Consider the following 26,586-nt stretch of genomic DNA (forward strand, 5'->3'; position numbering starts at 1 on the left):
TGTTTTGTTCCTCTCTCCAAACTCAAGTTAGTTAGTTTCTATCCTCCTTGAGTTTGCGGGGGACTGTTAAAACTTACCATCACCTACTCCACCTACTACACCTACCACCACCTACTACACCTACTACCTACCTACCTATTCTTCTCTTCTATATATAGGAATCATTGTAAACATAACAGATATCAATCAATAATAATACATATAATTTATTCTCTCTCTTTCTCTATACATTATTTCATGCGTGTCCCCCGCGTGTCGTGTCCTGCATTTTTTGAAAATTAGCGTGTCGACGTGTCCGTGTCGTGTCACGTGTCCATGCTTCTTAGCGTACCAAATATACTCTCACTGATTCATCTACATTTTCACTACCCACTGAACTCATTATTTTATTTTGCTCATTTATACCTTCGTGGAACGTAGGATGTGGCAGCACAAATATATCCTTTCTGAAACAAGATGCGAGTATAAGAATATGATGGCTCTAGTTACAAAGATATCAAGATCTTATGAATGTTTGAGAGAGAGAGACAGAGAGACAGAGAATAAAAGGATATAGAGGGTGGACTCAAGGATTCACTCACCAGAGGTTATTTAACTCTTCTCAGTCTACTCCAGAATGATGAAAGACACAACTTTGATGTCCTTTTTTCATTCTACACGACTCATATATATAGGTGCTCGAAATGAAAGCAATCATTTAAAAACTAGCCATTGTGGAAAAACTAACCGTTGGGGAGAAACTAGCTGTTGTGGAGAAACTAACCGTTGGGGAGAACTAGCCGTTGTGGAAAAACTAACCGTTGGGGAGAAACTAGACACGAAAGAGAATACAAAAACTAACCTTTGGAAGCTAAGCATTTAAGGACATAGAATTCATGGAAACAAGCTTTTATGATACTGATTTCAAAAACTAGCCATTGGGTCGATATTATTGCAAACTATGCAACAACAATATAATGGAACGACATTACAGATAGTTTGAATAATGATAGTTTATGTACTGGAAAACTACTATATTCCCTGGTTAGCATGTTGCCCGTAAAGAGAAGAAATACCTTGAAGCAATCATATTCACTTCAATAAGCATTTATTGCACAATAATTTACGAAAGAGTTAATTGGTACTTGAAGGATTTGCTAGTGCTATTATGAGTTTCTAAAACAAGTTTGTGATATTTCATAGTTTCATTGCAAGACATTGTTTATTAAGGTCCAAGCTAGTGATATTCAATGAAAACAAATATTTGGCAGAGCATTTTCAGAATCAATGATTATTTGTGTTCAAAGGTTTCACTTGAAAAATATTTTAAGTGCATTTTCTTAAAGTATAATGTTGATGGAGACGTGTATATTAAAGTTTTCAATTGGCACCTTTATTTGTGCATATGTTTTGGTTTTTATTGTTTATAAGGAGGTACCTTTTATCATACCTAAACCAGATTCCCTACAGCCACAATCAATCATACAAAAAGCCAAACTAGTTTTGACATTTAAATATTACAGAAGAATATGAAAATCAGACAATTGAAGACAAAAATTATTAAAAATCCCATTTGAAATACCAAACTGTTACCTTTATTGCACTACAGTCAACAGTAAGAACATAATAACACAATATTTACAAGGCCTAAGTTTATTTGTTCTAGAAAAAGCAAACAAGCATAGTTAACCTAGACATATGCTCTTTATAGAAACAAGCATATTTCATTAGCACAAAACCATACAACACTGCCACACAGATTTAAACCACAACAGCTAGGGGAAATTAACAAAAAGGGTACAGTGGACCTGTTCCGCCTTCCTTGTGAGCATCGGGAATGCTGGAGTAGCAATATAGGTAGTTGGACAATTCCCAGCTCCAGTCATGCTTCCTTGACACAGACAAGCGGGGCCAACGGTTAATCCTAACATAGTGCTCCCTGATCTTCCCCTCGCCCACGAAACTAGTGACAATAGAATAACATGACTCATGACCACCCCATACATCATCGCCAGGATCTGCGGTGAGGGTCCCATCTAGATGAAAGTAGCGGCGCATTGGAGGTCCAGTTCCTTTCCAATAAGGATCAAGATTTCGCCAATATTCTGGGGCCGCCTGGGGAGAATAGAACTGTCAGATTGGTTGCTGATAAATATCAGGAGTGATTACCACAATGAAGCTCACCATAAAATTGCATGTGCATAGAGATAGATATAATTCAGGAATTTGTTCCAGCAATATGTCAAAATTCAATAGTTATTGCAGATGTTACCTGCAACGTGGATTGTTCCCGTATATGGAATGAGAAGGGGAACAGAAATGTGATACACCACATGCTTTAAATTGTGATACCATAGGGGTAGACTTGTATAGTTTGCACTATAAAATTTAAGATATTTGTCTAGAGTAATTTTTTTAACAATTAGACGTCAATAAAATGTAGGTTTTTTTTCTAAATTAATCATGTAGCGATACATTTCTATGAGCATTGTGACTCATTTTTTATGCTTTGTCATGACAAAACTTCACTCACCTTAGATTTTAGTTCATTAGATTTGATAAAAAATAATATATTGGGGGAAAAAAAATTTGAGATTGATTTGGATCACTAAATCTATTATTTTGGAAAGAAAGTGTATCATGATTCAGAACGTGCGTTCCAAAACATAATTTACTAGGGTATCAATGTTTTCTGGAAGGTAATTTATACTCAACTCAGCAAAGCCACATGCAACTCAATGGGGAAAACAAATGTAAGGACTGGAGGGAGAGAAATTTAAGTACCAGTAATTTATTGACAAGTTCTACAACTAATTAGAACAGATATTATTCATTGAGATAATGAAAATTATTTGCATATCATTGAATCTAAAGAATATTACCCAGTTTGCACAACTATGCCATGTGAACTTTAAAAAATCACAATAAAGAACAACTTCATTGCTGCCAACAAAAATTTTCACTGATTAAACAATTTGAGCTCGGGCCGGGGTAGCTTGTTAAAGCCCCACTTTATGACACTTCAATGATTCAACACCATGTCAATGACCAGGTTTGTGAAAGACACAAAGTGGTCATATATCCTAAAAAGTATGTCATGGACCTAACTTAAATGGCAGTGTCACGTACCTCGTTAAAGTGAAACTCCCAAACATGATCACACAGATCCTCCTTCATGATGCGGGTCTGAAATGAAGAACTTGTGCGTTAGAAGGAAGCAGAATGAAATCTTTACAGTTTGTATGTGTCAGAGAGAGAGAGAGAGAGAGAGAGCTAGTCATGTACCCGCTTGCCATCCATGATAGACGTTGAATAAGCGCCTAACTTTGACAACCCCCGGAGTTGTGATGAACGAGGTATGTGAGCTTTCCCAGACCATAATTCCTCACACTACAAAGAAAAGCAAAGATGTGTATGTTTGGCCCATAACACATTATTATAATTAATTTGGAATGACCTAATGTCACTTCACTCATTAGCCTTGAATTTTAAGGCAGGAAGCCCACCTCAGCGTTGGGTAAGGAAGCTAATTCCCAATTAATGAAAAACTAAGTAAAACCTTCCAACATACATGGTCCAGAGGGAACTCAATAACCGTGAGGAGTTAAGATTCCACAAAATAGACATGATTCATTGTGGTACACTGAATGACCTCTGCCTAAAAGCTAACACTAAGAGGAATCTCACATGAAAGAACAAGAAACAGAATAACACATAAGAAGACAACCTATTCAAAACATATAATCCTTAACAGAGCAAAGCATATTCAATAGTCTATTAGACGGTTTTTCAAAGATTGCATCCTTAAAAATTCTTAAGACGTTTTAACCCACCATTATTACTACTGTTTCTCCATATTAGCCTTGCATCATTCATTTTGTTTACGACAACATCATCATCTGGTATCATGTCCTTTAGCTTGCTTCATTCCCTTTTCTTTTAATGATACTCTTGTGTCTAATTCAAATAAGACGTGAAGAAGAAAATAAGGACAAAGAATAGTTGGGCTGAAGACTACACCATGTCCGGTTTTAGTGCTAATGAGCGTGTGGATTTGAGGTTGCATCAAGGAAAACAGGGGATTATTTGTAAGTTAAACATTGAGAAGGCGTATGATAATGTTAACTGGAAGTTTTTGTTGTACTTGCTAGGGAGGATGGGTTTTAGGGACAGGTGGAGGCGCTAGATTCAGTTTTGCATATCCTCTGTGCAGATGTCGGTTTTAGTCAATTGGTCCCCAGAAGGCTTCTTTCCTACCTATAGAGGGTTGTGGTAGGGTGATCCTCTGTCTCCTCTATTGTTCATTTTGGTTATAGAGGCTTTAGTGCGGTTATTGGCCAGAGCGGTGCAAGGAGGGTTGTTGAAGGCATTTGGGGTAGGGGTGTCTTCAGGAGTTCCGGAGGTTTCTCATTTGTTTTATTTGGATGATGCACCCATTTTCTGTGACTTGAAGGTTGACCAAATTGGGTATTTGAGATGTGTGCTTTTGTGTTTTCAGGCAGTGTCGGACCTTCGGGTGAACTTAGCTAAATCTGAATTGATTCTAGTGGGTGAGGTGGTAAGGACTTCGGTATTGGCAACCATTTTGGGATGTAAGGTGGTCTCTTTACCTATGACATATTTGGGTTTGCTTTTGGGAGCCTACCTCAAGACAAGGGGGATTTGGAATGGGGTTATGGACCGCGTGCAGCAGCGGTTGGCAGGGTGGAAGCGGCAGTTTTTGTCGAAAAGTGGGCGCCTTACGTTGATCAAGAGTGTTTTGCCTAGTATCCCAACTTATTTTATGTATGTCCATGTGATTCCGATGCTAGTGGCAAAGCAGATTGAGAAGTTGCAGAGAGATTTTTTGTGGGGTGGTGGGGGTGAGGGTTCTCATTATCATCTAGTGGCTTATAATCAGATTTGTATGCCTGAGGAGAGGGGGGGTTTGGGGGTTCGACGGTTGGTCACATTTAATTTGGCCTTGCTGGGGAAGTGGTTATGGCGTTTTGTGGAAGAGAAGGAGCGTCTTTGGAGGAGGATGGTAGTAGCAAAATTTGGTGTGGGGAGACGAGAGTGGTGTTCGGGTAGAGTGGGTCAGTCTCATGGTTGTGGTGTGTGGAAGGGGACTTGGTTGGGATGAGAAGAGTTTTGGAGAAAGGTTAGGCTGAAGGTAGGTGTGGGGGATAGAGTTCGTTTTTTGCGGGGATAGGTGGTGTAGCGACTTGCCATTAGAGTTACGGTTCCCCTTAATCTTCACTATTGCTGATGATTGTGAGGTGTTAGTGGGTGATGTTAGGGTTGGAAAGGAGCAGTTGGTTGTTTGGAATGTGCACTTGCGTCGTGATGTCCAGAATTGGGAAGCAAGATCAGTTGGTGCAGCTTTTAGGCTTCTTATATAGGCTGCAGGTTGGGGGGGGGGGGCAGATCATGACTCTTTGGTTTGGGACTGTCCTAAATCCAAATGAATGTTCTTTATGTTCTCGTATTATGGTGCGCTTGTTCAAGATGTGCATGTTCAAGATGTTGATGTGGTATTTCCTTGGAAGTGTGTTTGGATGCCAGGTTCCCCATCCAAGGTTGCTTTTTTTGTTTAGACGGCAATATTGGAGCATATCTTGACTATTGATAATTTAATTCGCCGTAGGCATCTATTGGTTAACTAGTGTTGTTTGTACTGTGGGGATGCGGAGCAGTGGATCATTTGCTTATTCACTGTCTGGTTTCTCACCGTCTTTGGATGCTTGCAGTGTTGTGAAAAGCGCACCTAGGCGCAAGGCGAGGCGAGGCAAGGCGAGGCGCAGGCAGTGTGACTGAACAGGTACCAGGCGAGGCACTTTTAGTAAGGCGCGCGCCTTAGCAGCGACTTGAACCAGGCGAGAGAGGCGCAAGGCTCTCGCCTAGGCGCGACTGATTGTTTAAGAGATAGATCTGATCTAACGGCTGTAAGGGTGTGTTCGAATGGCTCGTAATCACAGAGGATTACAACTCATGTACCATATGAGCCAAATACGACTCAAATGAACCCTAATCGAAGTCGTCTCTTCCTCTTTCGCCTCGCAATCGACTTCGACTTCGACTGCTGGAGCTGGACTTCGACTGCGACTGCGACTTGGGACTTCGACTTCGGCTTCGCAGGTCGGTTCGACTTCGACTCTCTCTCCCCTTCTCCTTCTTCTTCTTCAACTCTCAGTTCTGCTTCGACTTTCAGTTCTGGTTTTTTTTTTTTTTTTTTTGGTCTTCGACTTCGACTCTTCCTCTCTCTCCTTCTTCAGACTTCGACTTCAACTTCAACTCTGTTTTGCTTCTTCTTTTTTTTTTCAATTATTTGAGTTGAGTCTCTGAAATTATAAAATTAGGGAAAAAATTACAAAAATTAGGGAAAAAAAAATTATCTGTAATATGCTATTGAAAAAAAAAACTATTTGTAATATGTAAGAGAAGAATCTATCTATTAGGGAAAAAAAATTACAAATAATTAATTATTATGAATAATTAATTATTTGTAATATGCTATTGATCTTTTTTGTTTCTTTATCTGTTAGGGAAAAAAAATTACAAATAATTAATTATTCACAAATAATTAATTATTTGTAATATGCTATTCATCTTTTTTTTCCTTTATCTGTTAGGGAAAAAAAATTACAAATAATTAATTATTCACAAATAATTAATTAATACAATGTGGTATCGATCTTTTTTTTCCTTTATCTGTTAGGGATTAAATTTGTTTTCCATTTATTTTTTTAATACAATTATTTTTCCATTTATTAAATTTGTTGTGTAGAAAATGACATCGGAAAGAAATAGAAAAAATTGTTTTAGTACTATGAATAATTAGTCTATGTTAATTTTTCTATTTTTTACGAAAACTGTGCGCCTTACTTCAATAAAGCCCGCGCCTCGCCTTGCGCCTTGCGCCTAGGCCCAGGCCCCGAGAGACCTTCAGCGCCTTAGTGCGCCTTGAGCCTTTAAAAACACTGGATGCTTGTTGCTACGACCTTTTGGGTTAGCTTGGGTGCAGCTGAGCTCTTTGCAGGCAATTTTGCAAAGTTGGGTAAGGTGGAAGGTTGAGAGGAGGTGTCAGAAGGTTTGGATGCTTACTTTTCATTGCTTAATGTGGTTGATATTCTTGGAACATAATAGATGGGTGTTTTAGAGGGTTTCTCAGTCCATTCCTTCGTTAGAAAGAAGATTTTTTATAGTGTTGTATAGTTGGGTTACAGTTTAGTCGATTCGAATGTGTTGGTTTTTGTAGATTTTGTGGAGAATTTGATTTGTTAGTTTTTTCAGGTCCTTGAGGCCGTTTCTTTTTGTATTCTTTGCATCTTCTTGATACGTTTTCTACAAAGTTTGGTTATGTATCAAAAGAAAAAAAAGACTACACCATGTCCAAAGAAAGGATGTTTTGAAAAAAACAAGAAGGAAGGATGTTTTGAAAAAAGTGTTTCAGATTCGTATGTAACTAACATAAATATCATTGTTTCCAAGAGCAATAATGATCACGAAAACTATGTTGCAGCATCAACAAATAAGCGATTATGTGACAAAAACCAAAAACTAAGATCAAATTCTTTTTTTTTTTTTTTTTTTGTTAGTTTATATCTATATATATATATACATATATATTATGTGGCGGCGGGAGAGGGGTGTGTGTACAAAAACTCCAGTTTTTAAATAGGACTCCAGACTTTGAGCTCTCCCACCTATTTCTATTAAATAGACTATCAAATGTAGGCAAACATTGTGTACTGTTTTCTAGGACTTTACCGGAGAAAAAAAAAAAAAAATGGATGTCCTAGTGATGAGGTGAATTTCCTACACAACCTAAGACCACATGTCTAAGTAATGACTTCAAAACTTCACAGCCTGTAGACGTAATGCTAAAAACTTTTACACAGATTTTGATCCTCATCTTGCAAGAAATGTAGATCAAACTCAAGATTCTAATCATAAAAGAAAGCCAAAAAAAGGGATAAAGTAAAATACATGTCTTTAATTGAATGAAGATACAAAGACGAAGAAAGATATTTGAAATATCAAGGACTTCAATCCAGAGTTTGAGGCTTGACTTGAATCTCATTAATCAATATTAGCAACAAACATTTTGTAGCCTTCAGAACATGGCAAGAGAAAAAGGATTACAAAGCAGATGTGCAACCACATCAGTCTTGTGGATTTGTTCACATGACTGGAACTGGAATATCAGACCAAAATATCAAGAGCATTAGTCAGGTGAATCTATAATATCGGTATGAAAACTGACTGGCAAAAATACATGTTAGCTTATAAACCCATGTCAATTAAAAAATTAACCCATATAATAATGCAGGAATATGTTTGTACAACAGTTCTTATGAACTTCATATAATAAAAATGGGTGTTGTTCTTTATGGTTTACTCATGATAGAAAAATCTACCTCTTTTCTACTCTTAATTACCGATCTTACACATTAAAATCTTTCCACATACAAGATTTCTTCGATTCATCTTAACAGGTTGGACCATGAATAGACAACCAAATGATTCACCAACTTGATGTAGATGAGAAGTACAAATATTTCTGTAAGCTTATAAAATTGTTAAATTGTTAACCACCATGCCACCTAAAAGCTTGAGCTATGAAGCACAGATACTTCAAAAAGGGAGACGTATCCGCATCGGATACCGATACTCCTTGAATACTCACGGATACGTATCGAATACTTCGTAATTAATTTTTTTATTAATTTTGGAGTATCGGATACTTAATTTTGAAATATCGGATACTCAAAGTCATATATTACTTCTAACACTTGTTGGAATATGTCCCACATTGCTTGGAGTTGCCTTATCTGTGCTAGTTATAAGGTTTCAATTTCCCTCTCCTTAATACTTGGATTTTAAGGAGAAGTATGGGTTGGACTTTTCAATTTGGTATCAGAGCTTGGTTGGGCCTGTGACTGGTGTGCCGTTTGTCCGGCTAATGTATGTTGTGGTCCAAGAGGTGTGTTGGAATATGTCCCATATTGCTTGGAATTGCCCCATCTATGTTAGTTATAAGGCTCCAATTTCTCTCTCTTTAATACCTAGGTTTTAAGGAGAAGTGTGGGTTGGACTTTTCAATTATACTTTGTTAAGTTCTTTAATAAGAGGAATATAGTGAAAACTAAAGTAATAGAATTTGTCCAATTGATGTATCATTATTGTCTCTCTCACTTCTCTCTCGCTCTTTCACGTTTCTTCTCTCTACTCGTTCTTTTTTTGGTGTTGGCATGTAAGAATGATGTTTAATTTGCATTTGATTTTGCTTTTAGTTTTGGATATTTTATGAATGTTTGAAGACTCTTAATTTAATAGGAATCCCTCTCTTGATTTATTAATTTTCTTTAGATTTTATTTTCATGCATATTACATTATTAAAATTATAAGCAAAAAAATAATTTTTTTTATGAACGTATCCCCACCATATCCGTATCTTACTTTTCAAATTTTGACATATCGCCTTATCTATATCCCCGTATCGCCGTATCCGTATCTCTGCTTCCTAGAGCTTGAGTTGTTAAACATAAGGGTAACATTATTATTAATACCCTCAGTGTGCCCCCTTACATGTTGCCAGACTCTACTTCATAAGCGAGACAAACACACGCAAATATTATCATTGTGGGGTAGGCAGTGAAGATCAATCATGAGATCCATACATGTTAAGTTGTTAACCACCATCTCACCTAAAAGCTTAAGCTTTTAGAGACAAACATGGGTTAAGATGAAAAAGAATGAGATTAGAAGAATGAGAGAGCCTAAACCTTAATGATAGCTCAACATTGCATTGACATAAATACCCTCAACACTTCCCCTCAAGTGGGTGCATATCTATCATATGTACCAAGCTTGTTACAAATTTACTTCAATTGGGAAGCAAACAGAGGTTGGTGAATGAATCAGCCAACTGATCTATTGAGTTTACATGACTTGTACGAATTACATTCTATGGCAGCTTCTCTATGATAAAATGAGAATCAACTTAAATGCATTTTGTTTTTTCATGAAATATTGGATTAGAAGCAAAATGAATTGTTGTTTCTTCTAGCATATGCTTCAACCAAATCAACTCACATGTATTATATGCCATAGCTCTATATTCAGACTCAGTACTTGATAAGGCCACTACTATTTGTTTCTTACTTTTCCATGACACCAAATTACCGCCAAGAAATATACAATACGCTAGTGGTTTACTTCCTATCAAATGGAGATCCAACCAAATTGGCATCAGTATAACCCTCAATCTGAATGTGACCATGATTTTGGTACAGTAAACCACAGTCAAGCCCACTTTTGAGATGTCTCAAAATCTGCACAATAGCATCCTAATGATAAATTCGAAGAGCATCCAAAAACTGACACAGCGCACTTACTGCAAAAGAGATGATTGGTCTTATAATTGTCAAATAATTCAGCTTGCCAACCAATCATCTATACTACCCTGGAGGCTGGATCTGCTAACAACGCACCCTAATCTACCATCAACTTGGTGTTGGAGTCTACAGGTTTAGATTCCAACATCCTTGTTAATCAAGAACATATTTTCTTTGAGACAAAGATTCCATGACGTGACCTAACCACTTCAATGTCCAAAAAATCTCGAATGTTCTAGATGGGATTTATTTTGTAGAAAGAACTTCAACACTAGAATACTATCGCAATCATCACCAATATCATCCACATACACATCAACAATATCCTACCAAATGATCTACCCCACACCTCTAGAGACCAAAGTCAATCATAGCAATCACTAAATCTTCCAAACCAAGCACGAGGATATTGTTTTAGTCCATATAATGAATTTTTCAAACAACATGCTAACATTGACACCCATTGAGAAAGGTTACTCCATATAAACCTGCTTATGGAGATCACCATATAAAAAGGGGATAAATGGACATATGAAACAAAATTAGAGATAGGATGCAAAGTACAAGTTCTCTTACCCTTATCGAACAGCAATGGGAAGATATAAATCATGTGGTGGAGAATCCAGTGGACTCTCTCTCTCTCTCTCTCTCTCACCTAGCCATCTCTGGAACGCCAACTTAATTCCTGCCAGCATAGTTCCCATAAGGCTCCATCCAATGTGCTGACTCAACCTCCAATCTCTACACCCTCTAAACTTAGGCCTCGTTTGGGAACAGGTTAATTTAGTAACTTTTTGGCTATTTGGCTAAAATATGAGCTAAAAAAAACTAGTATGTTTGGGATGACTTTTTGGCTTTTTACGAAAAGATGTGTAAAAAGTAGAGAAAAAAAAAAATCTTTGACTTTTTGGTATGGGTTGTTGGCTTTTTGGCTAATTTAGTAACTTTTTGATTTTTTGGCTAAAAATGAGGGTTCCCATACGAGGCCTTAAACTCAAAGGAAACTCCAATTAGGATTTCACACCAACGAGTAAAAAAGCTAGCCACGTATGAAGGAATCAAAGCAACAAAACACAATAAGCCATACTTGCAGAAAATCAAAATAAATTCTCAAATTTTGTGGACCAGTGTAATTATTTAAAATAAAAAATTACAAGCATACAAGCAAGGTCTTAAATATCGCCCACTACTTATTGTATTGGCCATTATGTATTCAAATTTTGGACTTCCAATACCATTATTCATCAATATATTGGCCGATATATGACTCTTACCGCTGAACACCAATACATATCCTGATTTTGTTATTTAAAACCATGCATACAAGTGAAGCAAACCACTTCACAAAATGCTACTAAATGGACCTCAACAATAAGAAAAACAGCAGTAAACTCCGCTGGCTATAAACCAAGCCAAGAAATAAAATAAAAAATTCAATTCCCGAAAATAATCCCCAACTAGGTATTAACAATATCCTGCATAATTGTAGCTCTGTGGAACACCAAATGAAGCACAGCAACAAAAATCAGCAAAACCCTAAATGGGCATGCATTCAATAGCAAATTAAAACCCAACATTCAATTCTCTAGGGCTAAACTGACATAAAGCCGCAAATTAAAACCCAATAACTCTCTAGAACAAAAGTGACCCCCACATTAGGCGCGCACACACACACCAAAACCCAATTGTCGAATCCTCTCTAAATCGAAAACACAGTTAGCCTTATAAATTAAAGCACAAAACCCAATTGTAAAAAATAAAATAAAATAAAATAAAATAAAAATCACTTCAAAATCATCAAGAAACCAAAATTGACATTGTTAAGCGAAACCCAAATGCAGGCAAACCTTTCTTTTCCAGAGGCTGTCGCTGGAAGCAACTCCGTACCATGTTCGTGAGGTAAGGAGTGATAGTGCCACGCTGGGTGCGTTGAGATGGCGCAGAATCATGGTCATGATATCTGAGCCAAACACGGTCAGAGGGTCCTGAAGCAGAGCCTCCTCTGTTTTCAGTTCTCTGGAAGGCTCTCTTTTCCTCTTCTTTCTCTTCTTCCCCGTCGTCTCCATCACTTCCCCTCTCCTATCAACATCATGTCCATCATCATTCGACACTTCAATCTCCACAACTGGGTTATTCTTCTTCGAGTTCCCTTGTTCGAATTCTCTATCATTAGGAGGCTCACTCATTGCAGCTAAGCACCCCACCAAATACGAAAGCGACATATATGTACACTATATATGTGTGTCTGTCTGTATATGAGGAGAGACAGATTGCAGATGTTTGTTCCGTTAATGGAGAGTGAGGCAGTATGAGAGAGAGCAGTGTGAAGTGAAGTTCTTGTACACATTCATCAGATCATCAGATGACATTATTTTGGAGGTTTCCGGGATTTTGTGCACCGCAGTTTTGATGACGTGTCTAAATCAGGATGGGCTAAGTTGGGAGGTGAGTTTGACGTGGCATCATGGCAGAATTAATTAAGGTTTTAGAGAATAACTCTTTCTATCAACTTATTTAAATTTCATCTTTAAATACTATTAAAAAAAATGATTTCTTATTTTAAGAATTATTTTTTCATCTACCTTGTTCAACAATCTTTTTATTCTTTTTTTTATTTTATTAAAATAATTTTTTTAATTATTTTTAAATTTAACATTTTTTAATAATAAAATAATTAAACAACATAAAATAAAGTTAAAAATAAAACTTAAAAGCAGTGCTTGAGCAAATGAAAGAGAGAGAGAGAGAGAGAGAGAGAGAGGTGTGAAAGCTTAAGCAAATAAGAAGCCCCAGTCTCAAGTCCCAAAGGCAGTGCTTAAGCAAACGGTGGCTCAAAGCAGATAGGGGTAATTATAGAAGAAAGCAATAGAAGTAGAAGTTAGGGGCCGAACGCCCGGGTGAACGACCGTTTAGATTATTTTTGAGCATTTTTCTTTTTTAGTTACAAGATATTCATGGACATCCGAGGAATGTCCGAGTGGACGTCCGATTGACATCGAGAGAACTTTTCTTTCACGCTTAAAATGAAGTAAAATAATAATTTATCAGATATAAAGTAGCTATAGTGACTCTCTACAAATAGGGAGTTACTGTAGCAATTCTAAATTTATGGAGTGGTATAAGGGATCTACTGGGAATCAGGATCCCTTTTATACATTTCCTACTTGTAGGGCCATTGGGCCCACTTTTAGGCCCAATTTTGATAATCTGAACCGTTCATATTTTAAAATTTGTTCAGTATGTCATACCTGTAAAAAATCAAGTTGATCGGATATCAGAAAGCATGTGTTCGGAAAACTTGAACTAAAAACTATTTTTTTAAAGAATTTAATAAATAATTTTCCGAACACATGTTTTCTGGTATTCGATCAACTTGATTTTTTACAGGTATGATATAATGAACAAATCTTAAAATATGAACGGTTCGAATTATCAAAATTAGGCCTAAAAGTGGGCACAATAGCCCTGCAAGGAGGAAATGCAAGGAGAGGATCTTGATTCATCTATTGGAGAAGAATTTGTGAAGAATTAACTCCTTATAATAGCAAAAAGCTATTATAAGGGAATTGATATAGATGCTCTTATAAGACCATTTCTCATCATTACCCAAATCTTTTATCAAATTTAAATTTGATAATAATTTAATAAAAATATTAATTATTTTATTAAATTAGTATTAAATAAAGGGAGTCTTATTTTTTTTCATTAAACTAAAGAAGCAATTAACCTTTCATCAAATTTTATAGATGACCAGATAGATAATCGGTCGGTCAGGCGAGTAAACGATCGGCCGAACAACCAGGTAGACAATCAGATTGTGAAAAATTTGAACAAAATTTACTCTAGATCGAACGACTACCCAAACATCCTCTCAATTGTCCTCCCTATCGACCGATTATTTGATAAAAATTTAAAATTTAACGTACAACTCAAATTTGAAATGAAAAAAAGGAAAAAAGAAAAAAAGCAAGGATTAGATATGCTCCAAAAAAGGTCAGATCCCCGCTGTTGAGATTTGGACTATAATGTATTATTCAGACTAGTGTGGTCTCTATTTGGATAATTTAAATAGTTTATTTTGTATAATTATTTATTTATATTATTTTTATAAAAAAATTTAAATTGATACAATAATCATAAGATATTCAATTTATTTTGTTATCATAGAAAAAAATGATAAATTGAACTCCGTAAAAAAAGTTATAGAACTTGATGAATGGTTAAAAATGTATAATTATTTTATTATTTTTAATAATTAATTGCACTTTATTAAATTAATTTCCTTAATTTATTTTTAATTGTGAATTTAATGATATAATTTTACTACTTGCAGAATAATTCACAATTAGGATAAAGATTGGGTAAGATGACGATTAAGGGGAAAAAAGAAAGCAAATTGAAGTCAAACTTAATTCTCAGCAGAAAATATCATGAGGCCAATCGAAAGGTGATTTGTTACATCAACACAGACAATAAAAGGATGACGCATGAATCAAGGCTCAATTGGATGAATGAAGTAGGGGTGAGCAGCGGAAATATCGATCCGTCAAAACCGATCGAACCGAACCGATCCGTCGCATTTTGGACGGATGCGTGATGACGAGCAGACGGTTGCGGATTGATTTTCTCCAATCCGTCAATTTGGCGGACGGATGGAGGATTTGAGATTTATTTGGCCGCAACCGAACCGCCAAACCGCCAAACCACGAGCACTCCTAGTAATTTATAAAATTTTGTGTTTTCAATTTGTTTAAATATTATGTTTGTGTTTTCAATTGAAAAAGAGTTTAAATATTTTGTTGAAAAAAAGTTTTCAACTTGAATATATTTTTTGAATTGAAAAAAATAAACGTATTATTTATCTATATTTTTTGGTTTTTAAATCTAAATCTAAAAATAATAAATAGAAAATGTGATATATGCTGGTTGGTTTTTGTTTTCAAAAACATATGTAGATGTAACAATACAGAGACATACAATCTCTACTACTGTTCTGTTCATGGTTTTGGTGGTTTGAATTGTTATTATATTTTAAGAATCACAGATTGTAATACTTTATGTAGATGAATCATGCTGTGATTATAATATGTGGATAAGGCATGCAGTGATCGTGATATTCTAAAGTTTTAAACTTTCTTTCTTTAGATAAGGCATACAGTGATTGTAATACTTTTTTAAGTCATTGACTGTAATATTTTCTTTCTTTTTTTCTTTTGAGAAAGTGCATAAGTTGAATTATGTTGAAAATTTATAAAATTTTAAACCGCCAAACTGATTCGCATCCATCTGCCAAACCGCCAATCCGCTCAATCCACATCCGTCGGATTGGCGGACGGATGCGGATTGATTTTCTCCAATCCGCCAATCTGGCGGACAGATAGCGGATTGGAGGTTTCGTGGCCGCAACCGACCCGCGCCCACCCCTAGAATGAAGCGATAAAGAAATCTTATTAGATGGATAGGAACTTGCCTCTATTTATGCATCAGTAATCACTATAAATACATTTGGGTTTCGTTTGGCGAGGGCTTTTGTGGCTATTTTAGTCACAAAAGACAAAATATGTTATTTTAGTCACAACAAACAAAATATCACATCTAACCCACAATCATTACACTCTTCTCTCATAAAAAAGTTTAAAAAGTCAAAAAGTCCTTCTCAAACCAAGCTTTTTAGCCTAGGTTAAAATAACCAAAAATTCAAAAAATCAACTCACTTCTCAAACGGAGGCTGAATCTGTTGAGAATGGGGGAGGAATTCGGAAGAAAGCACTTTTTAATACACATTATTTTTCTTTTGTTTTTATGATGTTCTAAATTTTCTTTGTTGAGATTAGGGATGAAACTCCAATCAGCTTGCTTGGTTGTGTTTTTTCAAAAACACTTTTCAGAAAATTCTACTTTCTCGTTTTTCATGTTTTTTTATTTTTACTGAATTTTTTTAATATTTTAAACAATTTTTTTTTTACTTTTTAGACATACCTAACATAAATATAACATAAATATACCTAAAAAGTAAAAAATTTATGAAAAAAATCTTTTAAAAGTTCACTAAATACCAAAAATATAAAAAAATACGATAATTCAGTACATTTTTTGTATTTTTATAAATTTATTAAATTTTTAAAATATTTTTTCACAAATTTTTATTTTTTAGATACATCTAAGTAAGGTATATCTAAAAAAGTAAAAAAAAATGTTTAAAAATTTAAAAATATTCACTAAAAACAAAAAAACACGAAAACCAAAAAACTGAGTTTTTAAAAAACTTAATTCAAAAAATTCAAACCAAACACACTGAATGTTTTCTTTGTAAACATTTTATGATTCAATCATGACTTTTAATATCAGATTATTTTAATTGATTGATTTATTTGGAATTTTTTTTTTTTATTTTGTATAATATCTTATTCTATTGTAGATTCCGGACACGACAAAAGCTTGATATTCCCTACGAATCAAATAACTAGATTGTTATAGTGTAGTCAATCAGTGAAAGTAATTAATTTTTTTAAAATTAATTTTTATATGGAATAATCATTTTTATCTTCCGATTGAAAATACTCATTTGTGTATGTTTCAATTGAGTTATATAAATTGAATTTAAAATTTTTTTAAAAAGTATTGGTGGAGAATCTTTGATGCCTTAGCACCCTTTTTATAATCACCTTTTTATCTTTTGATTAATTATTTTTCTCAAATTATTCAACCATTTCAAAAATTAAAATCATATTTTTCTTTACTTTATTTGAGTGTTCAGCAATTATTTTGAACAAATTGGTCCTTATGGATTCGACCTTGGACTCACCGAATTATATTACTTCGCGACACCTTGCACTTGGGATTACAATATAAAAGTCACAGCAAAGCTCAAATTATCAAGTTAGTACTCATGGTGAAACTCACGGGACCGAACATCACCATTCAATCCAAATCATAGATTGGAGGGAATCACAACCCTTACAAAAAGAGTTCTATTGACAAGAAAAAATATAAAATATTTATAATATCAATATATTCTTTACATATACCAAAACACTCCGCACATTTTTATATATTTCAATACACTTTCAAAATAATTTTTTAACATTAATAAGCCTCCGTTTGGGAAGTGGATTGGCTTTTGATTTTTTTATTTTTTTGGCTATTTTAGCTTGGGCTAAAAAATTTGGTTTGGAAAGAGCTTTTTGACTTTTTTGACTTTTTTTGTGAGAGAAGAGTGTAATGATTATGGGTTGGATGTGATATTTTGTTTGTTGTGACTAAAATAGCCTATTTTGTCTTTTGTGACTAAAATAACCCTAATCCCTCTTGCCAAAATAGCCTATATACTTTTTTAAACATTTTTCTTATTAAAAATGTAATAAATCTTATAAATTTAATATGATTACATTGATTTTTATTTTAACAATGTTAGACAATCGAATGTGACACAAAAAATTTAAAATATTTTAGTATCAAAATATCTTTTTTTAGTAATATTGCTATGGAATTACTAAAAAAAAATAGCTAAATATGGTGTAAATTATTTTTTTTATAAAAAAAAAAACTGAATATAATTTGACGTGTATAAGCCCATAAAGGCCACGAATCACTATGAACAATCCAACCCCATCACTTGGAGCCCAATGCATAACCCAGCTGGTGAGGTCCAGGACAGCTGGAGTCCAACATAGCATAAAGATCCAATGACATTCAGACACACGGCAGGTGAAGGACATGCCACATCAGCAGACAAAAATCTGCAAAGTTATTGCCACTGCACATCACCATTAATGCAGCTCATCACAGCATTTATTACGACAACACCTCTCCATCGGAACAGGACCCTTTTACCCTGAGCAAGGTAAGCTACAGCATAGACTTTTGGCGAGGAGGGCAGGTCGGAAGGGACAGCGAAATGATTACCAAAGGATATAAGCAAACGTCGAAGACAAAAAGAAAGTTAAGCTTTTCTATCTCTAATCTCTCCTCTATACTCTACTTTTCTTCCTAACTTGCTCGTCGGAGGGTTCACTGGGGGACTACCTCGTTCCCCGTTGAACTTGTTTGCAGGTTATTCGGTGAGCTTGATCATTTGGACTTGGGCTTGAGGAGCGTGGACCAGTCCGATCCATTCACTGGGATAAACTGTATTATTAGTTGGTGCCGTCTGTGGGAAAGTGGTTCTTATCCGGACGCCAGCTGTGCTCATTGTCGCTGGAGACCCTGTCCTAACAACCTTTTCCTTCTACCCATCCAAGTGTATGGTCACGACTAGATCCATGGCTTCTCACCATAATGCTACCGACCATCAAATCGACCCTTCCAATCCAAACAACACACCACAATATATCATTGAGCTTACCAACAACATTAACCGCATGGCCGAACAAAACCAGGCCCTGATAAATGCTTTACTCCAAAGAAACCTTCCGATGCCTCCTCCACTACCTCTAGACATCCCACCCAACCAAGAAAGAGCCCCGAGCCATACTGTTTTGCAACCCCATCCACCCAACTTGGAGGGTTTGCACCCTCCTCCCCGGCATATAAATCTACCACCTCCACCCCCACATCCTTCGGTCGTGGCACCAGGCCCTGAAGGGGAAGCCAGCAGCGTCTAGCCCTCATTGACTGACCATGGTGACCACATTCCCCTCTGGGACGCTGAAGTTCGAGCAATGAAGCTCCAGCTCCAAGGGGTCATGCAGAACATTCAGCATAAACCCTCTACCATGGCAAGCTTACCATTTGTTGCCTCCATCCGGGACAAACCTCTGCCCGCCAAGTTCAAGATGTCCACCATTGACTCTTTTGACGGTACGACGGACCCAGTCGACCACCTGGAGACTTACCGTACCCTCATGATCCTTCATGCCTTCCCTGACGAAATCATGTGTCGGGCTTTCCCTGTGACACTGAAGGGATCAGCCAGTTACCAGCAGACTCTGTCTCCACTTTCCAGCATCTCAGCGACTCCTTCCTTAGCCATTTCATTGGAGCCCAGCGCCAACGCGGCCCTGTAACCCAACTCCTCAACATCCGTCAGACTGAGAGGGAGTCACTGCGCAGTTTCGTTACCCGCTTTACCACCGAAGTCCTACAGATAGCGAAAAACGATAACAAAGTCATCCTCACGGCTTTCATGGCCGAGCTACGATCGTTTGATTTCCTCTTCTCCCTCTCCAAAAATTCCCCGACCTCCATGGCCGCCCTACTCTCCAAAGCCCAGAAATACATGAATGCCGAAGATTCACTAGCCGCTCGGCAGGATCCAATATCTAAAAACCCGACCCCTAGAGAAAAGAGAAAAGACTCAGAACCCAGAAACACCCAGTATAACAGCCAAACACCCCACTATACCGACCGACCTCCTCGCGCTGACCGGTCGGTTCGAGCGGTACACGCCCCTTAATTCTTCCATGGAACAAGTCCTCCACCAGATCCAACGGGACTACCCCCTCAAATGGCCCCTACCCTCACGGACCCCTTCAAACTGGAAGGATCAGTCCAAATATTGTCGTTTCCACCAGGACCATGGCCACAACACTGATGACTGCATCAACCTCAAGGATCAGGTCGAGACCCTCATTCGTCAAGGGCGTTTCAGCCGGTTCACGGACACCCGTCCACAGCAGAGGAAAGAACCGAGCCCCTCAGAAACAACCGCCGGCATACCCCACCCCGGCAGCTAGCCCAACCTAACCAAGGCCATGATCGCCCCCCACAACAGCCTCGGCCACCAGGTAATCCCCCTCCGCCAGTTGGTGAAATCCAAGTCATTTCAGGTGGCCTTGCTTGTGGCGGACCATCCCGCTCCGCTCAGAGGGCAGAGCTCAGGAAGATAAGGCAAGGCTCGGACAGAGCAATTGCCACGATAGACCGACCCTCCAAACAGCCCAAGTAATGGACAGAGCCCATCACCTTCACGAACGCCGACTGTACAGGCATCCGTTATCCTCATGATGAGCCTTTCGTCATTTCTGCCATCCTCTCCAACTATAAGGTCAGACGGGTTCTCATCGACAACAGCAGTTCTTCAGACATCATATTTCTCAACTGCTTCCGCCAGCTCAAGATTGGGGAGGAAAGCCTGTCTTCCCTTCAAACCCCTTTGGTCGGTTTCACTGGCGACTAGGTGACCTCCATCGGCTCCATCGGCTCCACCGGTCTCCCCCTCACCATCGGCGAATACCCACGGCAGACTACCAAGCTGGTCACTTTCCTTGTGGTCGACTGTCCCTCTGCCTACAACATCATCCTTGGCCGCACCGCCCTCAACGCTTTCCAAGCCATCACTTCAACCTACCACCTCGCTATAAAGTTCCCTACTGACATGGGCGTCGGGACAGTAAGGAGAGAGCAGACTGTAGCCAGGGAATGTTATGTCGCCTCACTCAAGGAAGTCAAGCTGAAGGAGGCCATGATCATTGAAGGACTTGATGTCTGAGATGAGGACGAGCTAGTTAGAGGAGAACCGGTTGAGGAGCTCGTTGAGGTTCCCATCGATTCCACCAACCCTATGAAGACTGCCAAGATCGGCAGCCAACTATCCCCCCAAGCTAAGGCTGACCTTACCGCCCTTCTGATCGAGCATAATGATGTGTTTGCCTGGACCCATTCCGACATGCCGGGCATCAACCCCTCTTTCATAACTCACCGCCTCAGCATCGAACCCCATTTCCGACCTTACCGCCAAAAGCAGCGCATCTTCCATCCAGAGCGCAATACACTTATAGCCGCAAAGGTTGACAAGCTCCTTGAGGCCCAATTCATCAAAAATGTGAATTACCCTAAATGGTTGTCAAACGTGGTCCTAGTCCGCAAGAACAATAGCAAATGGCGACTCTGTATCGATTACTCTGACCTAAACTGAGCTTGTCCCAAAGACAGCTATCCTCTTCCCCGCATAGATCTGCTGGTCGACGCCACGGCCGGTCATCAAATGCTCAGCTTCATGGATGCTTTCTCTGGGTACAACCAAATCCTGATGCACCCGTCCGATCGGGAACTTACATCCTTCATTACCGACCGAGGTACCTACCACTACCGTGTGATGCCATTCGAACTGAAGAATGCTGGGGCTACTTACCAACGGTTGGTCAATGCCGTTTTCCATCATCAGATAGGTCGGAATATGGAAGTCTATGTCGACGACATGCTAGTCAAGAGCAAACTCTCTATTGATCATCTGTCCGACCTGCGAGAGACCTTCACCACCCTATGCAAGTACCAAATGAAGCTCAACCCAAAGAAGTGCGCCTTCGGCGTAGGATCTGGGATGTTTCTGGGTTTTATTGTCAGTCAGCGGGGCATTGAAGCTAATCCTGAAAAGATCAAGGCCTTGATTGAGATGCAGTCACCCAGAACAGTTAAGGAGGTACAAAGGCTCACTGGCCTAGTTGCGGCCCTCAACCGCTTCATTTCCCGCGCAACAGATAAGTGCCTACCATTTTTCAAAGTTTTTCGGTAAACTTTTGAATGGACAACTGAATCTGAAGAAGCTTTTCAGCAGTTGAAGCAGTTCATGGCAAATTCCCCCTCCTTTTACAAGCAATTACGGGCGAGCCCCTCTTCCTCTATTTAGCCGTCTCAAGCACCGCAGTCAGTGCAACTCTTATCAGGGAAGACGACTCTGTCCAATGGCCGGTCTACTACATCAGTCGGGCTCTCAGGGGAGCAGAGCAGAACTACCCGCTGTTAGAAAAATTGTCCTTGGCCTTGGTCACCGCCTCCAGACGGCTCCGTCCTTACTTCTAGGCCCATTCCATAGTGGTTCTCACCGACCAACCATTGAAGAAGGTCATGCAACAACCAGAACTTTCCGGTAGACTCATGCAGTGGTCAGTGGAACTCAGTCAGTTTGACATCTCCTGCCGGCCTCGAACAGCAATTAAGGGATAGGCTGTCGTGGATTTCATCCTGGAATTCACTAATCCTACCCCAACCGTTGGCCCCCACCCCCACCAACCCCTACCGAGCCAGAAGAACCGCATTCATGGACTCTCAACGTGGACGAATCATCCCACAGGGAAGGTAATAAAGCAGGCCTCATTCTCACCGCCCCTAAGGGCGGTTATTTCAAATGTGCTCTCCGTTTCTTGTTTAATGCCAGTAACAATGAGGCCAGATATGAGGCATTGATAACAGGACTCCGCCTCACCAAGGACATTGGAGTCAGCCACATCCGGGTGTTCAACGACTCCCAGCTCATCGTTGGCCAGATTATGGGGGAATTCGATGCCAAGGAGGACACAATGCGGGCTTACAGGGATACGGCCCTCCCCCTTGTTCGTCTCTTCAATACCTTCCACATCAAGCACATACCTCGGGCAAAAAACTCCAAGGTAGACGAGATGGCTCAGTTGGCCTCTGCAGACCAGTCCGACCTCAACCACCGTGTCCACCTCGAATACCTAGCCCACCCGGCCATCTCACCCGACTTACAGGAAGTGCAGTTCCACCAAAACAAACCCATCCCTTGGGCCTCCGACATCTTCCTATTTTTGACAACGAGGGCATTCCCAGATGACCAACAGCAGGCCGCCAAAGTCAGGGCCCGGTCGTCTAATTACATCCTGGTCAGTGGCATCTTATACAAATGTGGTTTCTCACCTTCATACCTGCGATGCCTAAATTCGGCTCAAGCAACCTATGTAATGCGGGAAATCCATGAGGGAATTTGTGGCAATCATTCGGGCGACAGGTCTCTGGCCCACAAAATACTCCATACTGGTTATTTCTGGCCAACTCTCAATCAAGATGCGACTGATTTCGTGCTTAAATGTGATAAGTGTCAACGTTTTGCCAACATTCCCCATGCTCCTCCTACAGAGTTGATTACACTTTGCAGCCCTTATCCATTCGCCAAATAAGGGATCGAATTGGTAGGTCCACTTCCCACCGGCCGAGGTCAGACCAAGTTCGCGATCGTCGCCATTGATTACTTCACCAAGTAGGTAGAGGCAGAACCCCTTGCCACCATTATCGAACGAAACACAACCAAGTTCATCTAGCAGTTGATCGTTTGCAGATTTGGCATCCCTCAGGCCATCATCTCCGACAACGGCAAATAATTTGACAACGCCAAGTACAGGAAGTTCTGTGCCGACCTCCAGATTCAACCATGTTTCTCTTCCCCCGGTCATCCCCAGGGCAATGGCCAAGTGGAGGTCACCAACGGTTCTCTCCTGAAGAACATCAAAACTAAGGTCGAAGCTGCGAAGGGACTTTGGGCTGAGGAACTACCGAATGTACTCTAGGCTTACTGAACTACAGCTCGGACTCCCACTGGGAAAACCCCTTTCCGCTTAGCATATGGCGCTGAGGCGGTTATTCCAGTAGAAGTCGGTCTGCCTACTCCCAGGGTTTTACATTCGGATCCAGCACAAACCAAAGAGCTCCGTCGAGCAGACCTAGACCTAATTGAAGAACTCAGAGAGACCGCTGCTATCAGACTGGCCTCGTACCAACAGAAAATGAGAGCACACTACATCCGGAAAGTCCGACCAAGGGAGTTCGCTGTAGGGGACCTTGTCTTGAGAGAAGCAACTCTTGCCACTAAAAATCCAACTGAGGGTAAACTGGCAGCCAAATGGGAAGGCCTTACGTGGTGAAAGCCAGACCACGTTCGGGCACTTACCGACTTCAGGACATGGAAGGTCGAGACATCCCCCACCCATGGAACGCCGAACACCTGAAACGTTAATAAGCTCCTACTTTTGTGTCGCTCAGTAATTGTGTTTTCTTTTCGGCAAATTTACACATTCTTGATATCTCCTTACGCAATGTAACTTTTTAATCAACTGGGTTACACTTCCCCTGCCATCAATTATATATCTCAGTTTTCTGTATGGTGTCTCAATGACGTTTTGATTGCAGCACTCATGAAAAGTCTCAGCCAGACTGAGCATTAACAAGCCTCAGCCAAACTGAGCATCAACAAGCCTCAGCCAGACTGAGCATTATAAAGCCTCAGCCAGACTGAGCATCAAAAAGCCTCAGCCAGACTGAGCATCATCAAGCCTCAGCCAGACTAAGCATTAAAATGCCTCAGCCAGACTGAGCATCAACAAGTCTCAGCCAGACTGAGCATCAACAAGCCTCAGCTAGACTGAGCATCAACAAGCCTCAGCCAGACTGAGCATCACAAAGCCTCAGCCAGACTGAGCCAAATAAAGCCTCAACCAGACCGAGCATGAAGCACTCGTCCAGACCAAGCCTCAGCCAGCCTAAGCATAGCATAACAAGTCTCAGCCGGACCGAACGCCACAATTTCAGGTTCAGACTGAGTTCCTTACGACTTCAGTGAATCATAGCTTAGCCCCAACTGAGCACGCGTTCAGGGCTCGGTCAAAGCCATCTATGCAAACTTCATGCTTGTGGAATTAGTAGGCACACTTGGTCACAATTCCAGGTCCAAGTCTTTACACCAGTCTTTGCTTAGTAAAATTCCAAAGACCTCCTTACACGTTTTCTTTACAAGTCAAGTTATCTTCTTTTCAATTAAACTATTACAGGTCAACCTGTTTCCTTACAAGACAAGCCTCACTCCAATAGACCACTAATCTACTTCAGCAGTGTGGCAAACACAAACTTATAATTTTATTACAAGTTCAATTTCACGCTGCATTGAGGAGTTCTTAACTTTACTCTGCATTGAGTCTTTATTACAACTTCAACTTCAGTTTACACTGAGGAGTTCTTACACATAGTTCTTATTACAAGTTTCACTTCACTTTGCACATCACAAGAACAGACAATCATTCATTTCAACTGTACAAGAACAGACAATCAAACGAAAACATAATTACAATTTTATTTATTCAGAAATTTGTACATGAGTTCATTACAGCCATTCAAAAAAAAAAAAAAAAACTCTCTTAAGTACAAACTTTCTTCACCTCACTCATTCCTCTTCACTGAAGACAAGGTCTTCTTCTTCAATACCCTCATCCAAGGGGGTTTGGGCCATATCATTTTCACCAATTGTTACACTACTGAGGTCTAAGTCTGGGAACAGTTCTTCAGCCCTACGTTTGAACATTTTCCAGCCACTGTCCCAGAACTCAGCCATTTCGTGTTTATAGAAGTCTGACTGCTGGAAGCTCTCAATCACTTCCGCTTCAGTTCTGCCCCCAGTGGTCGTCCTCGATGGGCCCGTGCCCCCCCCCAGACTCCTCCCTCGCCAAGCTGCTGGTGACCGCGGCATCCACTGCCATCTGAAACTCAGCAGATCCTTCGAATTGATCCACTGCTGCCACATACAGATCGGGGTAAGCCGCCCTTTCAGAGGCTGCCTTCGCCCTCTCTTCCTCCAGCTCATTCCGCAGGGTCGCTATTTCAGAGGCTGCCTTGGCCTTCTCTATCCCCAACTCCTTCTTCAAGGTCTCCCTTTCAGCAGTCGCCTTCGCTCTCTCTGCCTCTAACTCCTTCTGAAGGCTCTCCCTCTCTTCGAGTGCCTTCACACGCTCGCCCTCCAGCTCTTTCTGCAGACCGCTAATCCTCACGTCTGCCTCATCTTTTTGCCTGACCAGCTCTTCATTATTGATCATTGCCTCTTCATGTCGTTCGACCGTGACCGCGCAGGCTTTTCGAGTCTCATCCAACCTCTTCTGTTAGCCAGCCAGTTGGAACTCGAGCGATACAACCTGGCGGCGTGTGTTCTCCAGCTCCACCCTGACCGCTTGCAGATCAGCGTGGGCACTCTTCCAACTTGCACTCTTCTCCCTCAACTTGGCAAGCTGAGTCTTGGCCTCATCTGCCTTGAGCTTTGCAGCCCCAGCCTTCCTCAGTAGAGCCCCTGCTAAGGTGGTTACCTCTATTTGAGCGGAGCATAACCCCTTCAGCAGTTCAGCCTCGTTGAATCTGGCTGCTGAGCGCAAGGCTACCTCTTCTACAATCCCCACAAGGCGGTCTGCCCCGGCCCTGGCTGGGCCTTCTTCTCCCTCCAGCCGCCCAGCCACCGCACGAGCATGGTAGATCGTAGTAGTTAGACTAACCCCCCCTCCATGGGGTACAGGAGCCCCCTGGGGCTGTTCTTCCCCCCTTGGCTCAGGGCCAGTCGTTCCATCTTCTACTTGCACTTTAGGGGCAACCCTCGCGACCCCCGCGGCGATCGCCGCCACTAATGGAACTACTTCCATGCCCTCTGAGGCAATGTCCACCACTTCTGGGGCAATTACTCTTCTTGGGGTCTCCTCCACTTCCCCCCCTCTGCCCTCTTCGCCATACTGGTCTCTTTACCCAC

At 40.0% G+C, this 26,586-nt stretch overlaps 1 protein-coding gene across 2 annotated transcripts; it reads right to left on the bottom strand.

The window, feature by feature from the left end:
- Nucleotides 1-1,551: 1,551 nt before the first annotated feature.
- LOC114312046 (uncharacterized) lies at nt 1,552-12,766 on the bottom strand. Of its 2 annotated transcripts, XM_028258226.2 has the most exons (4): nt 12,206-12,766; nt 3,265-3,369; nt 3,109-3,165; nt 1,552-2,094 (listed from the first exon to the last, which is right to left on the bottom strand). In XM_028258226.2, exons 1-4 carry the CDS (start codon nt 12,578-12,580, stop codon nt 1,765-1,767), a joined length of 867 nt encoding a protein of 288 aa, XP_028114027.2. In that variant the 5' UTR covers nt 12,581-12,766; the 3' UTR covers nt 1,552-1,764. The 2 variants fall into 2 exon arrangements, with proteins under 2 accessions (XP_028114027.2, XP_028114028.2); XM_028258227.2 differs by lacking the exons at nt 3,109-3,165; nt 3,265-3,369 and having other exon boundaries at nt 12,206-12,716.
- Between the last annotated feature and the right edge of the window lie 13,820 nt (nt 12,767-26,586).

Source organism: Camellia sinensis, chromosome 6 (genome assembly GCF_055761805.1).
Source record: "Camellia sinensis isolate YWXY chromosome 6, ASM5576180v1, whole genome shotgun sequence".
NCBI lineage: Eukaryota > Viridiplantae > Streptophyta > Magnoliopsida > Ericales > Theaceae > Camellia > Camellia sinensis.